Source organism: Panthera tigris, chromosome C2 (genome assembly GCF_018350195.1).
Source record: "Panthera tigris isolate Pti1 chromosome C2, P.tigris_Pti1_mat1.1, whole genome shotgun sequence".
NCBI lineage: Eukaryota > Metazoa > Chordata > Mammalia > Carnivora > Felidae > Panthera > Panthera tigris.
Window position 1 is genome coordinate 150,278,679 of NC_056668.1, and position 16,543 is coordinate 150,295,221.

At 53.4% G+C, this 16,543-nt stretch overlaps 1 protein-coding gene across 3 annotated transcripts; it reads left to right on the forward strand.

The window, feature by feature from the left end:
* Positions 1–1,066: 1,066 nt before the first annotated feature.
* CX3CR1 (C-X3-C motif chemokine receptor 1) lies at positions 1,067–16,205 on the forward strand. Of its 3 annotated transcripts, none has more exons than XM_015537067.2 (2): positions 1,067–1,588; positions 13,507–16,205. In XM_015537067.2, the coding sequence occupies exons 1-2, from the start codon at positions 1,343–1,345 to the stop codon at positions 14,584–14,586; spliced, it is 1,326 nt and encodes a 441-aa protein (XP_015392553.2). In that variant the 5' UTR covers positions 1,067–1,342; the 3' UTR covers positions 14,587–16,205. The 3 variants fall into 3 exon arrangements, with proteins under 3 accessions (XP_015392553.2, XP_042854959.1, XP_007081078.2); XM_042999025.1 differs by lacking the exon at positions 1,067–1,588 and adding an exon at positions 1,947–2,346; XM_007081016.3 differs by lacking the exon at positions 1,067–1,588 and adding an exon at positions 1,947–2,037.
* Positions 16,206–16,543: the final 338 nt, after the last annotated feature.

A 16,543-nucleotide genomic window follows, 5' to 3' on the forward strand; every position in this document is an offset into this window, starting at 1 on the left:
TTCGTGTGCAAGCTGTGCGTGCGGGGCTACCACACGCGTCACCATGTAGGATTGGGGAGGCAAAGGAACCGGCACAAAAAAGCATCCCACTTGCTGGGCCGTGACTCACGGTCCGGTCTGCTGCCAGCTCCTGTGGGACAGCGAAAGCCGTTGTGTTAGCGTCAAGGAGGTGGGCTGGCAGCCGGTCCCGCCAGCCGGGTGAGGTGCGAAGGGGAGTGCAGCCCCCACAGGCACTGGTGGGGAGGTGGTTAGAGCAGGGTGGGACCTCCGGAGGGGAAGGGGAAGGGGCAGGATCTTGCCCGGGCCATGCTTACTGGCCTGGGGCTGAAACTCCCAGTGAGCAGAACCCACAGAGGGGTCAGGCGCGCAGTTGGCATTTTGGAGGAGAATGGTCAACGGGGGCAAATGGCAAGAGGCGTGAGGGCCACCGATGCAGACCCTGGCTGGGGACAAAGACGCAGAGCATTGGATCGCAGAGGCGGTCACTGACGGGCGGTGGGAGAGGCTGTCCAGGAAGACGGGACAGCTGATGAGGATAACGGTGCAGTGGGTGAGGTTGTCCGGGAAGACTGTGTGACTGCAAGAGAGAGAGAGAGAGAGAGAGTCTTGGCAGGATCCCAGAGAGGGGCTCTCGGAGAAGCAGGAGGGGAGTCACAGGCAGGCGAAGGGAGGCCGAAGCAGCTGGCCCCGCCGGGTGGTCCCTGAGACAGGTGGCTCTGGGGTGGGGATGAGGAAGGGCAGGCGTGGGAGTGGGGTGCCACAGCCTCCTGGCCAGAGGGAAAGGAGGAAGGGAAACCGAGGCTGCAGACTTCCTCAAATGCCAGCAGGTCAGTCGCCCAGCCGGCAGAACCGCCGTCCCACCCACAGCTCGGTCCTGGGGTCCTGGCGGCCGGGACTGAGGAGGCCGGGTGGGGAGCGCACAGCATAGCCCTGCCCACAGAAAGACACAGCTCCGACGGCCACAGCAGTGCAGGGGCACGGGCTGCAAGATGGGCCGTGAGGAGCCAGGCAGGCCTCAGAGGAGTCCCCTGATCCTTTAATAAACGTGGCCCACAGGTGCCAGACCCCAGCCAGGCCCCAGGGGAGGGAGGGACCGGCAGTAGAATTTGCCTGGTAGGTGAGCCAGGCAGGTGGGCCTGGGCAGGCACCGGCTTCGAGCCAGGGCAGGCAGCAGGAGAGTAGCCCCGAGAGTCAGGCCCAGCTATTCCCCGTCCGGCGGAACGGGGCGGGCTGTGGGAGACGGTGGGGACAGAGCCTGCCCCGGTTTGTGGGTGAAGCTTGTGCCCGGCACACATGCGCCTCCGGCTTGACCGGAGGGCCTAGGGAGGCCCTGAGTGCCTTGATGGAGGGAGGCGAGGGGAAAATAAATCAGAAGCCCCTACCAGGTGCCAGGCACTCACTAAGTGCCTTTTGTGCCAATGCGTCTCAGAAGCCACGCACTTGCCAATCTCCTAAGAATTTCATCAAAATGCAGCCTGATTCAGTGGCGGGGCCCGAGGTGCCACATGTCTGTAAGCTCCCGGTGCCTGGGGCCTCGCTTTGGAGAGAGAAGCTGTACTTCGTTTCATCCACACCCCAGGGCAGCCGGGTGAGTACCGTGGGCTCTCTTTTCACACCCAAGGAAACTGAAGTACAGTGGCTTTGGGTGGCTCATGAGACCTACACTGTTTCCTGTCCTCCCCGCCACAATGGGGGCAAATAACACAGCCCCCACACCGTCACGTCCTCCAGTCCCCTGCTTTGTGTGTCCCCCCAGACTCAGTCCCCCAGGTTTGTGAATTCAGACCCTCCTGCCATCAGCTGGCCTCCAGCCTGGAGCTTCTGAGCTCGCCTGCGGCGGTATCTAAAGAAACCAGGCAGGCCTTGGAGTGAACCTCACAGGAAACCAGAGACTATTGGCTAACTTTGCAAATAAAGATGCCCTCGGCGGGGGGGCGGGTGGGAAGGGAAATACTCCGTGACAGACAGACGGAGGGACGGGGTGGCTGATTGTCACAATTGCCAAGTCCAGAAGTTCCCTTCCCAGGCCCAGCCCAGGTAGGAAACAGAGAACTGGCCAACACCTGTGGGCTCGCGGGTGGGGCACGGTGGTCAGAGGTCACCGTGGGTTACAGATGCTGGTTTTCGCTTTACGTGCTAAGAGGGACCACTTTCCGGAAGATGTTGCTGCCGAAGGGCCAAGGGGTTTGAGGGGTGGCGGGCAGCGTGTGATCAGACCATTTGGGACGCGCTCAACGCGGGGTGCGATTACAAGCATCAGCACTTACATGCCAGGGACGAGTAGACATTGCCCTGAAAACAAATGGCATCTGGATGAGAGTGAGGAATTATTAGGCGCTTTTTAAGGTAAATAGTAAGGAAGTTGTTATTTTGTATAAAAAGAGTTCTTATTCTTTTAGAGACTCATACTTACCTGTTTATGGGTGAAATGCTATGATGCCTGGATCTGTTTTTAATTAATGCAGTAGGGTATGAAGTAGGATTGCATGGGATAGTGACCATGAGTTGCCAATTGAAGCTATGTGATGAACCTGGGGGCTCTCTCTGCCTTTATGTAGGTTAGAAAATGTTGTAATAGGGGCGCCTGGGTGGCTCAGTCGGTTGAGTGGCCGACTTCGGCTCAGGTCATGATCTCGCGGTCCGTGAGTTCGAGCCCCGCGTCGGGCTCTGTGCTGACAGCTCAGAGCCTGGAGCCTGTTTCACATTCTGTGTCTCCCTCTCTCTGACCCTCCCCCGTTCATGCTCTGTCTCTCTCTGTCTCAAAAATAAATAAACGTTAAAAAAAAAAATTAAAAAAAAAAAATTCCATCTTTAAAAAAAAAAAAAAAAAAGAAAATGTTGTAATAAAAAATGTTTAATGTAGAATCTGCATTTTAGTTTTTATTTATTTTTTTAATTTTTTTTCAATGTTTATTTATTTTTAGAGAGAGACAGAGCACAAGCGGGGGGATGGGGGGCAGAGAGAGAGGGAGACACAGAATCCGAAGCAGGCTCCGGGCCCTGAGCTATCAGCACAGAACCCGATGCAGGGCTTGAACTCATGAGCCACGAGCTCATGACCTGAGCCCGAGTCAGATGCTTAACCGACTGAGCCACCTTGCATTTTAAATGTAAATATAACTATGCTTAATACGGATATAGGAATAGGCATGGACATTGGATGGGAAAGGGCAAAAAGCTAGCTGTGGTTGATTCCGGGAAGTTGGATGGTGGAAAGTTTGGTTCTGTCTTGTTTTTCCTTTTCTTCCTGTGCTTTTTGGGTGCCTCCTACATTTTTTTATAAAGAGCACCACTGCATTTCCAGCGACAACCATTTTAATGAATAAATCGCTGACACAAATTCGATGTTCAATGCCGTTGTAATCACTCTGAGGACACGGCCTCAGAAGGTTCGTGCCATGGGAAAACCGTCTCAGAAATTATGAGCGGACACACATATGGGTGCAAGAGAGGAGGAAACGCGTTGAGGTCTGGTTGACGACTGGCCGGACCCGTCACTTCTCATTACTTGACCTTTATCTCACAGGTTCTGTAGTCTGCGCTCTGTAGGTTGACAGCCGAGCTCAGAGAAAGTCTAGGGAGCTTTAGGATTTCCCCTCCTCCAGAAAAGTTCATTTTCTTTTTCAAATACATTAAAGTTTATTTGTGTGTTTAGAGAGACAGAGAGTGCGCGAATGAGCAGGGGAGGGGCAGAAAGCGAAGGAGAGAGACCAAACTCCAAGCAGGCTCTGCACTGCCAGCACGGGAGCCCCACCAAGGCCTCGAACCCACAAACTCGGAGATCATGACCTGAGCCGAAGTCAAGAGTCTGATGCTTAATGGACTCAGCTGCGCAGGCACCCCCCTTTTTCCAAGTACTTTCTTCTTGTTTTAAAATTTTATTTATTTTTGAGAGAGAGAGAGAGAGGGCACGTGCACAAGCAGGGGAGGGGCAGAGAGAGAGGACAGACAGAGGATCCCAAGCAGGCTCTGCGCTGACAGCAGACAGCCCGGCGACGCGGGGGCTCAAACTCACGAACCGCGAGGTCATGACCTGAGCCGAAGTCAGACGCTCGAGCGGCTGAGCCACCCAGGTGCCCCCTCAAATGCTTTACACAGAAAACTCAAGGTAGAAAACAACTTGACCCCAAAAGAAAGAAGAAGGTTGGATTGTGTGAGAAGCAGACGAGAAAGTTCCCTGGGGAAGCTTCTGCGGGGCAGGTCAGCCCATGCCCGGGGTTGCCTGGGAGGGGACTGGGCCCTGTAAGAGGACGCAGGCAGGAACTGGGCTGCTGAGCCTTGGGCACCACTGTTTGTCTGCCTGTCTGTCTGCATGTCCGTCTGTGTGTATGCACGCAAGTATGGTTCCACATCTTTTGCCTGCCTCTTTGCTTGGCTTCATTTTCACGCAGGGAATCAGGGCAGGACGTGGCTCTTGCCCGCCCCCCAGGGAAGGGGGCACCGACTGTGTGTCAGCCACACGCCCAGCCATACCCTAGCCGGGCTCCACGGCCGTCACTCTCTGCTTCACAGTGGGTAGGAGAGGCAGTTGGGCTTTGGAAGTCCTGACTCTGCACCTGACCTTGCTAAGCCTCGAGTCCTGCTTTAAAATGAATACCAGCCATGAGCTGAGAATCGCTGAAGGCGAGTGACGGGTAGAGGTCGAATATCTGTATCAAGGGCAAGGTATATCCAGTTCTGACCACACCGTCTGGCCCGTATTTGGTGCTCAGGAAACAATATGGGTTGTCATTGTGGGAAGCCACGGATCGGAAAGTTTGTGCGCCTTAAGACCACTAAGCACGTTCAAATGAGGTTACGAGGGGCCGGGAAGAGGACGTATGCCAGAGCCCATCAGGTCAGAACCAGCATCCACTCCCCAACCCATCCTCCCCCAGTAGACCCCTCATCGCGCACCCCCGCCCCCCTCCCGCCCCGGGCCGGGTTGTAGAAAGGCAGCAGTATTGGGGAGGGCCCCACACCAGAGACCCTGGCCTCAGAGACCGTCCATCTCAGGGTCTGGGCCATTCAGCTACCCCCTCCCCAGCTCAACCTCTGACCTGGAACAGAGGCCGCGGCTACCCGTTTTGTTCAGGCTCAAATATTTCCCGCTGAAGGTGTTCAGAGCCAGCACCCTCCGTGCACGAGCCAGACAGGGAGGCGGACTCCTGCTGTCCAACAACGGGTCACAGTTACGAAGAGGCACAGCCACGGTGGCACAGGCCAGGTCTCCGCTGCCTTTTCCGGGAACTTGCTCTCGTTCCCAGCAGCACAGTCCAGGGATTCCAAGGGCTTGCAACACTGGCTCTGCCCAGGAGGGCCAATGCTGGCGCTTCCGGCCGAGTCGTGATCCCGCCCGCCCTCCCTAGGGGCTCAGAAAGGCACTGGCTGCCGAGGGCTGGAATTCTCTCGGCCCTGCAGCCACACCTCCTCCTCCGGTCTGGCCAAAGAGCAACTATTTCGGATTATGAACCTTTGTAGGGAAGGAAACCTAGCTCGCGTCTCTTTAAATGTTTTTCTAAAGTATTTTTGCAGGCCCTCTTTGTCCTTTTCCTTAAACCTATGTTCCACGTCAAATACAGCACACTCAAAGAACAGTGTGCAGGTTCACGACTTACAGATCAATCTCGCACCCAACCTGCAGCCAGGCAGCAGGAGAGACCCAGGCCGGCCCCCACCCAGCGGCCCCCCCTCACTTGCCTTCCTGACTGCCACCCTGCCCTCCCCAAAATCCCCACATCCTGATTGTGTTGGCCATTGCTCCCTCACTCGTCCTTAGGGCTTTACCCGCCTAGATGTGCATCCCTGCACAATATGCATTGCTGTTGCCCGCTCCTGACCTTTATATGCACGGATTCACATAGTCGGTCTGCTCTGGAGTCTGCATTTTTAAAATGCATCCGAGCCGTGGGAGATGTGGATGAACGCGCGCAAATGTTCTCGGTGGCGTTGTCCACAGAGACCTCGCCCTGCAAGCCAGCCAGGAGTACGACGGTGAGGTAGGTAATCGTGGACCGCTCCACGATTGCCTGCCTATACAGCAATGGCGATGAGCGGGCTTGACCCTAGGGAACATGCCTGTGCTCAGTGCCTTCGGCTTCAGTGGCCCCCCCCACCCCACACCCGCCCCTGCTCCCCCCCTCCACCTTCGTTTACCTGGAAGATTGCCCCGGCTTCAAGACTCAGCTGAAACGATCCAGTCCCTGGGTCTCCCCCAGCTTTTCTTCTGATAGTCTGCTACTGAACAGTAACCACAATTCCCAGAGACTGTATCTTAGCCACGTTTACCTCCATAGAATTTAGCACAGCACCTACTGTTGGGGAAGTAAAATAGAAACTAAGATCTCCAACCCAGAAAAAACCTCTCACAGAGATAACAGAGAAAACACCGTTACTGTTAAACAGACAGGCCACCAGAAGGTGATGGGCATCGCGGACAATCCGCTGAGAGACGGCAGAGGTGGGGGGAGAGGGAATCTCACCCTTTCGTAGGGCCCAGCGGTTAGGATCCCTGTGGCGAGAGAGCACACCTAGTTCTCAGCCACACACTGTCATCCTAACTCTACCATGATAACTGAAGGGACCGTCTGTGATAGCTGGCTGGCTTCTTCCAGAGAAGAAATAGACTCCTATGTTTAAGACGGGAGGATTTTGGCAATTTGAAGCAGAAGGGCACCCACCCAAGTTAGGCTCCTACCCTTCCAGAGAAACTGGGAGACACAGGTGCTAATTCTTGATGTTTATATTTCCTTTTTTTTTTTTTAAGTTTATTTATTTTGAAAGAGACAGAGACGGCGTGAGCGGGGGAGGGGCAGAGCGAGGGAGAGAGAGAAGCCCAAGCAGGCTTCGTGCTGTCAGCATGGGGCCAGATGCGGGGCTTGAACCCATGAAACCGCGAGATCATGACCTGGGCCAAAACCAGGAGTCAGGGCTCTACAGACTGAGCCACCCAGGTGCCCCTTGATGTTTATATTTCAAAGAAAGGAGCCCCAGGCCCCTGAGAAAGATTCCTGGGACGTAAAGCTGACAAAAGAAGTGATCACATTCCCAAAAGGACGCATGTCCTCATTTCAAAGAGAGGAGAAAACACTCCAGTGATGAGTTTCCTTTTGTTTTGTTTTTCTTTTTAATTTTTTTTTGTGTTTTATTTTATATTTGAGAGAGATAGCGAGCACGAGCAGGGGAGGGGCAGAGAGACAGAAACGGAATCTGAAGCAGGCCCCAGGCTCTGAGCCATCAGCACAGAACCCGACTTGGGGCTCAAACTCACGATCAGTGAGATCATGACCCGAGCCCAAGGCAGACGATCAGTCAGACGCTTAACTGACTGAGCCCCCCAGGCGCCCCCAGCGACGAATTTCCTAAAGCAAATGCCCTAGGAATGAGGAGGCAGAGAATCTCTTCCCTTATTTTCAGCAGGGAGAATTAAGCCTCTTATTTTGAATTTTTATTTGTCCTTACAAAGATACATAATTAGCTTAGTTAATAATTTATTTAAAATCCATCTCTTCCTCAATTACCAGAAAAAAGCCCTAAAACATTTCTTTTCAGAATTTCACAGTTTGGCAGGGACGAATAAATACCACAATGTGCTCGGAAGACGAAAGGAGAGGGCGGTGTGTCCAACCCAGAGCAAAAGCAGCTTCCGGAGAGGGGTGGCTCACCCAGGAGGCTCTCGCCTCCGGTCTGGCTTTCTCCTGTTGCTGCTTCTGACTTGGGGTGTTTGGCCCGTGCAAACGCTAGAGGGCGGGTAAGGCCCTGTGGTCGCAGGTAGATTGGTTGCCGAGGTGTAGACAGCCGCTCTGTTTACTTGCACGGGGGACGGGCTGCGAGGTGCAGAATGTGCCCTTCTAGCTCCTTGGGGTGCAGTTCAAGGCCCTTCCACCTGTCCTTCTTTTGCCCTCTCATCCTTACCTCTCCCTGCATCCCCCAGGGTGTCTCTTACAAAATCAGCTGTCCTTGTAAGTGGGAAAACCATCAGGACCTGGGAAAACCCTGTGCCCAAGCGGCCAGGGGTGTGGGCTTGGGGGCCACACTGGAAACCTTCCTCTGTAGGCCAAGGTGAAGATTTGTCAGGGCTGAAATCGACTGATCCAGATGGAACCTCATCTGAACTCGGGCAGGCTGTGAGCCCAGAAGCGTCATGTTCCCTGGGCAGGTCACTGAAGAGTCACTTCTCGTGACACTAAGCCGTGCTTTTACCGCCCCAGGACGCATGTCGTGCTTAAAGACTATTTCCTTCTGTTTGGTCCTTGTCGAAAAATTAAACACGCCAGAAGATCTGGCGTTGCGTTTTGTGAACTACATCCGTGTCACCGTGTGTTTGAAGGCAGGAAATGAGCTGAGCCTACAGCCTTCAGCCTCTTCTTCTCCAGAGAAAAGGACTCCAAATTTCCTTGCCACCATTGATGAGAGCTAGATTCGGGGGTCCGGCCGTGAGGACTCCCTAGTTGTGGCTGGAGAGGAAATGTCCCCGCCTTCTTCATTTCCTGACTGCCTGCCTTTTGCCTGACGGTCAGACTACCGGGTTCTGAGTCCTGAGGGGAGAGACCCGGGGAAAGTGTTCAGACTCGCATCGTGGACCATCTTCTTTGGCGGGGGAGGGAGGGGGCTGTGTCTCCTATTTCTCGTTCCAACTCTAGAGAAGTGGTCCACAATAGCCTGCACACTCCTCCTCCAAGAGGGAAAGCCTTGGGGGCGAGGCGGGAGCATGGCTCTGTGGAGAGATACACCTGGTTCTGCTGTTCCCTGGACAAGCTTCCCCGATCTCCCGGAGCCTCTGCTGGTTCATTTGTACGGGAGGGACAACCATCGCATGTGGGCCTGTAGACAGAATCAAAGAGGGGCTTGTGTATGGAGTGTGCTAGTCCGTGGGCACCGAAGAAGGGCAGCCTCCTCTCCTTCCACAGAGGGCTCTCCGAGGATAACTTCAGGCTCTGGAACATTCTTAGGCTCAATGGCATCCCCACAAAGAACGATGGGGTCAGGGCTCTAGCAATCTGTACTTTCCTCTAATTCCCTTTGGTTCAAAAGAACAAAAATGATGGGGCACCTGGATGGCTCAGTCGGTTAAGTGTCCCGCTTCGACTCGGGTCATGATCTCACGGTCCACGGGTTCGAGCCCCGAATCGGGCTCTGTGCTGACAGCGCAGGGCCTGGAGCCTGCTTCCCATTCTGTGTCTCCCTCTCTGTCTGCCCCTCCCCAGCTCTCACTGTCTCTCTCTCTCTCTCTCTCAAAAAAGTAAACAAACATTAAAAAAGAAAATTAAACCACAATTTTAGCGGCATTTAGACGGAGCCTCTAACCCGGTCTTCACTCAGGGGCCCAAAAAGCCATCAGCGGAGACCCCAGAGGGAAAACCACCAACTGGCCAAGGAACGTAAAACACAAGAAGACGCACAGGATCCAGCAGGCAGTGAGCAGGATGTGAAGGCAAAAGATGGGGGAAGCGGCCCGAAAAGGATGTGGGACTGAAGAGGAAAGTGGACTTGGGCCACTTAAATGAAAAGGGAAGTAGAGAACAGGGAAGCTGATTGGAAACACTGGGCAAATGATGACCCCAAAAAAGTTAAAAAATAAATGAGCAGGCCTGAGAAAAGGAAGTGGGCCAGAGTTGGGGGGGGGGGGTGGGGGTGGGCAGCAGGGCAGGATCGGAGAGGGAGTGAGTTTATACTTGGGTGGGAAACGCATGTGCGCTCAAACTCCGCTTCTGGGTTCAGCACAGACTCCTGCAGCTGGACAGCATTTAGCAAAACCTTGACTTACGGGAGGAGAGGGCGAGGAGGCCTGAGAACGGCCGGGAGGGGTTGTGTGCTTGCTGGCCACAGCCCTCAGCGGGTGCTTCACCCCAACACCTATCCTTCCTCTCGCACCCCCATCTGTATGACACCCGGCTGATGAGGCCCCGCAGAGAAAGCTTATCTGCTTGGATCCCTCACTCGGTTCCTGGTGGCCTCGGGGCCTGGAAAGCCCGTGTCCGGCCCATCAGACCCCCGGCGGCCCTTCAACCTGTCCCAGAGACCACCCTCGAGGACTGTCCCCAGCTTTAAGCTCATCTCCCAGTCCTGGGACATCTCAGAAGCTCCAGGAATTAGAGGATCTACCTTTCCCAAAAAGTTCTCTCCCTTGATAAGGCTACCAAATTCAGAGGAACATTCAATGCACGAGGCATCCACTAAGCGCTCAGAGTTCAAGCAAGGGCCGCTGGCCTGGGATCAGGAAAGACACTTGTGTGCCCTGTCTGCACGTCTGGGAACCGGACAATTAAAAGGCCACCGTCATTACCAGTCCCATAGGGCAATTTGGAATGAAGGTCTAGGATACAATACTTGTATTCCTACAAGTATTCCTGCGGCATTGGCTCTGTGCCAGGCCCCTCCCTCTGTTGAACACTGGTCCACAGAGCTGAAGGAGACACCGGTCCTCGCTCAGGAACTCCCAGTCTCGGGCAGGACAGACAGGCTGGCCGCGTGTGAGCCCCCACTGCAGCCGTGCCACAGGCCAGCTGTGCGGCCTTGAGCAAGTTACTTGCCTTCTCCGAGTACATCTACTTGTCCATAGGGATCGTTATCCTTTTACGTGCCGGCTCCCGTTTATTGAGCATGAACCACAGGCCTACCATATTAGACTGTCTGCTTACTTATTTCATTTTCCATGTAACTCGTATTTTTGTTCATTTTTAAAATGTCAAGGGAGTTAAATGAAAATCCCCCCCCACACACACACACACAGGTAATATGTGTTTAGCAATGAGCCCGAGAACTGAGTAAAAATTCAGTAAAGGCTTGTTTACCCTCCCCTTTGCCCTCTCCCCCAGAAAATCTGAAAAGAAAATACCTGTTATTTCAGGGAAAAAATAAATAAAAAGAACTTTACAGATGGGATATCCACAACGCCTAGGGTGGGAGTGAGCAGCACAACGGTTCACGGGAGACCCGGATGGTTGCAGAGGTCCAAAGTGCTTCTGTTTCCTCACCACATGCATTTATTTGAGTGTCTGCTGTATGCAACACACTGTGCCGGGCACAATCCTCAGAATGGCGCTGTGGGCAGACGTGAGAATGAGTCCCAGTCTTGCAGATGAGGGACGTCAGACTCAGAGGTTCCAAGTTCATTCGAGGTCACTTGGCCAGAGGGCAGACGTGAGATTCAGCCAAGGGAGAGCCCGAGCCTGCCCACCTCCCCGCTGTCCCTCCTCGGTGACCCAGGGACTCCTGCTCGATTTAGAGGAGATCCTGTGGACAGGGCACAGTGCCAAGGGTGGAAATTAAGCCTATTTCATGCAGATTTGGCAAAATCAGGCCAACCCACCAGCACAGTTTCTGGGCTGCAGGCCCCAGCACAGGCACGAAGAGATGCCACACAGTCTCATTGTCCTTGGCCTCCTGTCAAGGCCAGCTTCGCCAGCTCCTTTCCCTGGGGGAGAAGGGGGAAGGCAGAGGGTCGTAGCTCCAGGATCCCTGACTTACAACCACTGAGGGCTTGACTCATTCGCTCCTACACGGCTGCACGTCTGGAAAGACGTTCAGCAAGCCACCTGCACGCAGGCAGGAATTTCCCCGTCTCCCCATATCTCCGCTCGAGCCATTTCAACCTGACATTTGTGTAGCTCACAAAGGGTAGCATCTCAGCCATTTTCTGTGGCTGAACTTAAACATTATTTTTGTTTAAGCTTATTTATTTTGAGAGAGCGAGAGAGCGCACGCAGGAGGGGCAGAGACAGAGGGAGAAAGACAATCCCCGATGGGCTCTGTGCTGACAGCGTGGGGCTCGATCCCACAAACCCATAAGCCCATGACCTGAGTCGAAATCAAGATTCAGATGCTCACGGCGCCTGGGTGGCCCAGTCGGTGGGGAGTCTGACTGTTGGTTCCAGCTCAGGTCATGATCTTGCAGTCCCTGAGTTCGAGCCTTACACCAGGCTCTGCGCTGACAGTACAGAGCCCGCTTGGGATTCTCTCTCCCTTTCTCTCCCGTGCTCGCTCACTCACGCTGTCTCTCAAAATAAATGAATAAAAACTTTAAAAAAAGAGAGAGAGAGATGCTCGACTGACTGATTTAGCAATCACTGCTAAATTTAAACGTTGTTGATTAAGGTCACAGCCAGAGATTTGTCTCTGAGAAAAGGGTATTGGCTGCTGAAAGCCAGGAACGCATACACTCTCCCTGGAGATGCTGGGAACGTCAGCCCAGGCTGAGAGGGCCCAGGGCAGAAAGGCTTAACCCTCTTCGTCCCAGAAGAATCTGGATAAGATGCGAAGATGGGCCAGAACACAAAGCGGAGGCTGCGAGGGCGGGCCCTCACTTTGAAAGAGACACAGTCTGGGCAAAACCAGTGTGAAAAGGAGGCAGCAGGGTGTGGACACTCCCTTGGTTAAAAAGTGCGAACTTTGCTTTTGGTTGTGGTGGGGAGGGAGGCAGTGACAACCAGGAGGCGTGCTATGAACATGCTTAGGGTTTCTCAGGGGCCCGTCTGTGGCATCACAAGGAAGAGGAGGAGGCCTCCGAGGGCCAGGGGGAAAGGGGAGCCCTTGCAGCCTCTGGAGTGAATAACAAGCGAGCCCTGGCTAGGGAGGAGGGGGAGGAATGCGAAGTGTGACTTCCCAACCCGTGCAGAAACGTCTTCCCCTTCAATTTTTCTTCTGAAGGAAGCGGAGATTAAGAATCATGGGGAAGACCAGGCCAAAGTGAGGGCAGGGCTGGTAATTACGGGGTGAATTCGCCACCCGGGCCCAGCACAGCAGGCTACTGGAGCACGGTCCCCCAGACGGGCTCCACACCCCTTTCATGACCCTGTGATGGCAGTGGTGGCACCCTCTTCACTTGACCTTGAGGGGTGGCCGTCTGTGGCTGTCTGCTTAGAACTAAAGCATTTCCGACTTTTGGTGCTAACCCCAGAAAAGTCCTGGGAAAACGGAGACGAGGCGGTCACTCTAGAGTGTATGACTCTGTCTTATCCCTTCAGGAAGAGAAGGACCTGTTGGTTCCAAAAGGAAGGGGAAGAGAAAGGGATCTCAAAAACAAAGATGAGGGGCTCCGCGTACAGGTCTGCTCGAGGCTCTGGAGAGTATCTGAGACCTCTCTCTTCAGTCTTGGCTTCCTATGGGACAAATTGGGATCCAGAGGGTGGAGGGGTGGGGATAAGGAAGGAAGCGGAGAATCGCTTCGGGGAAGTTTGGACTACAAGAGTGAATTATGGCTGCACCCCCACCATACGACCCCCTGTTCTCCACACCCATAGTCCTCTCTCCCACTATTGACACCCTGGTCAACCTTTTGGATAGACGTTTGAAGATCCAAGAAGAAAAGATCTGCCTCAAGCTTTAAAAGGTCTAGATTCAAACGTTAGCTGAGCCGTTCACTGCACAGCTCTGAACAAGTCCCTGATCCTCTCAGACTGGGAAGCGTATCAGTTAGGCGCCCGACGGATACTTGTTTCTTTCAGCCTGCCCATGCGTGGGGCCAGCTAGAATCCCAACTGTTTCTCTGAGAACTAATACTGTTATTTGTTTTCCTCTCTGATCCAGGCCGTCGCCATGCCCACCCACTCCCCCAAATCAACTTTGGAATACTTTGAGTACGATGAGTCGGCCGAAGCCTGTGATATGGGGGACGTTGTGGCCTTCGGGACCGTCTTCCTGTCCATATTTTACTCCCTTGTTTTTGCCTTTGGCCTGGTGGGAAATTTGCTGGTAGTGTTTGCCCTCACCAACAGCCGGAAGCCCAAGAGTATCACCGACATTTACCTCCTGAACCTGGCCTTGTCGGATCTGCTCTTTGTAGCCACGTTGCCTTTCTGGACTCACTACCTGATGAGCGAGCAAGGCCTTCACAACGCCGTGTGCAAACTGTCTACCGCCTTCTTCTTCATCGGCTTTTTTGGAGGCATATTCTTCATCACCATCATCAGCATCGACAGGTACCGGGCCATCGTCCTGGCCGCCAACTCCATGAACACCCGGACCGTGCAGCATGGCGTCACCATCAGCCTGGGCGTCTGGGCGGCAGCCATCTTGGTGGCAGCACCTCAGTTCATGTTCACAAAACAAAAAGAAAACGAGTGCCTTGGTGACTACCCTGAGGTCCTGCAGGACCTCTGGCCCGTTCTCCGCAACGTGGAGGCAAATTTGCTTGGTTTCCTACTCCCCCTGCTCGTTATGAGCTACTGTTACTTCAGAATCATGCGGACACTGTTTTCCTGCAAGAACCACAAGAAAGCCAAAGCCATTAAGCTGATCTTCCTGGTGATCGTCGTGTTTTTTCTCTTCTGGACACCCTACAACATCATGATTTTTTTAGAGACGCTTAATCTCTATGACTTCTTTCCCAATTGTGACATGAAGAAGGATCTGAGGTTGGCGCTCAGTGTGACTGAGACAATTGCATTCACCCACTGTTGCCTCAACCCCTTTATCTATGCGTTTGCTGGAGAGAAGTTCAGAAGATACCTTTACCACCTGTATAGAAAATGCCTGGCCGTCCTGTGTGGTCATCCTGTCCACGCCGGTTTCTCCCCGTCTGAATCACAAACGAGCAAGCGGGAAAGCATTCTGAGCAGTAATTTTACTCACCACACCAGTGATGGGGATGCGTCCATCCTTCTCTGAGGGGATCCCCAAAGCCTTGCCCCTCTAGAGAGCCCGGAGTTCCCAAGCCTGCCACTGAATAATGAAGACAGATTTTTTGTTTGTTTCTTACACGCAAGACATGACGGACCGAATCCTCCAAAACAACCCTGAAGCGTTTCTGAGCATCGTGCCCAAAATTTGAGGGATAAGGGGTAGGCACGTCTCTAACTGCAAATGTCAGAGCTTTCTGTTCACAAAGGACAAAAATTCAACTCGCTGCAGCTTAGCTAAAGAGGAGGCGGGAGGATTATTCACATGGTAGCATGAGCAAGAGAGTGGCTGAGCCCTCAGAGTATGCAGAAACTAGGGCTTGAGTCCAGCTAGAATTTTCCTCTCTAGGGCTCTCAAATCTCTGAGTGGTGACAGAGCTCCCAGACACAGCTTCGCCAACAGAGTGGGACTGAGAACCACTCCTCTCTGGTCCCAAGGTTAAAATTCCCAGGGAAGGGCTCTCATTGGCCGAGTTTGAATCAGATGCCCCTCCCTGGACCAGGTTGTGGTATTCACGCGGGGGAGAATAGATATGATGGAGGCGTCCATTCCTATCTCATGGTTAGAGGTGCAGGAAGAAATATGTCCAAGAAGCTGGGGGCCGGGGCCGGGGGGGGGGCGGTACTATTTTGACCCAATGGAACAAGAGCTGCCCACCTACCTTCCCATGTATCTGGCCCAGCCTCCTCACTGATCACACCAGCCAGCACGCACTGCCAGCCTGCTCTTCCTTAAACCCTTCTCTATCATGCCTCCAGACCCGCGAAGGCACTCCAGTGTCCCCTGCATCCAGTCCGAGACCCTCCATCATGTGGCCCCACCAACAGGTTCTCCATTTCATCCCCTTCCCCAAAGAATCCAGCCTCTCGGCCAACCGGATCTCTTCCATCACGCATCATCACCTGCTCCTGGGTGCAGGGAGATGAAGAGAAGGCACCCTGACCCAAACTGACAAGGGATGGTTTCCAATCCCACCTTTGTCACTTGCCAGCTGGGTAGCTCGGGGCCAGCCCAGCTTCAGCTTCCTTATCTGTACAATGGAAACCATGGTACTTTTCACATAGCGAGCCTCCTTCCCGGCATGAGAAACCAGCCACCAGCCCTTGCAGGTGCCACACCTCTTCTCTGGTTTCCAGACCTCGGCTTTCCCCCTACCTGGTGCAGCGCTTACACGGCAAACCTGCCTTGACTATCCCTTTCCGGTCGCCTCACGGCAAACCCCTGCCCATCCGGAGAGAACCCCCATCCTTCATTCCAACTTGGAGAGCCAAGGTCACAGACACTTTCACGTGTTTAGAGCTGAAAGCATCACGTGCAGACCCTTTCATAATCTATTTGTCTCTTAACATCAGACCCCAAACGGTTCTCGGTTTCTATGTAGTTTTGTACTGTTTGCTTTAGAAGGCTCTGCCAGGCTGTGCGCTGGTCGAAGGCAACTGACTCATCTCTGTATTTCTGACACATCCTTGGGAGTCACCATGTTGGTTCAGTCGGTGATAGAATGAATCGTGTTGCAGCAAGATCACGTCTCCCGCTTTGCTCACCATTGTCCTGTTGATAAACATTCCGCTTGTTGCCAGTATTTAGCAAATATATATTTCACAGCACTTCGGTCCGCGTAATTTCCTTTCTCCTCTTCGGTTATTTCCTTTGGATGGATTCCTCCATCATGGGGATAACTGGGTCGAAGGGCACAGCAAGGTTTTGGCTTTTTTTTTTTTTTAATTTATTTTTTTAAGGTTTTGGCTTTGACCCGTAACACGGGAAATCGGTTTATTACAAAATCTTAATTGAGCATGTATGGCACGCAACATGTAAGCTCGGATCCTGAGCGGCCCCAAAGGTAAGTGAGACCAGGCCTCTGCCCTTCGTCACTTAACATTCAAGTGCAGAACGGAGAAGTGAACAAGAAAAAACACTTTGCATGAATTGGTAACACAAGAGC

Excerpts from the sequence above, each read along its gene's own strand:
- CX3CR1 (XM_015537067.2), top strand. The coding sequence starts at position 1,343 with ATGGAGGGAGGCGAGGGGAAAATAAATCAGAAGCCCCTACCAGGTGCC. Across the intron at positions 1,589-13,506 it reads CCACACCCCAGGGCAGCCGG|GCCGTCGCCATGCCCACCCA; the intron begins GTGAGTACCGTG and ends TCTCTGATCCAG.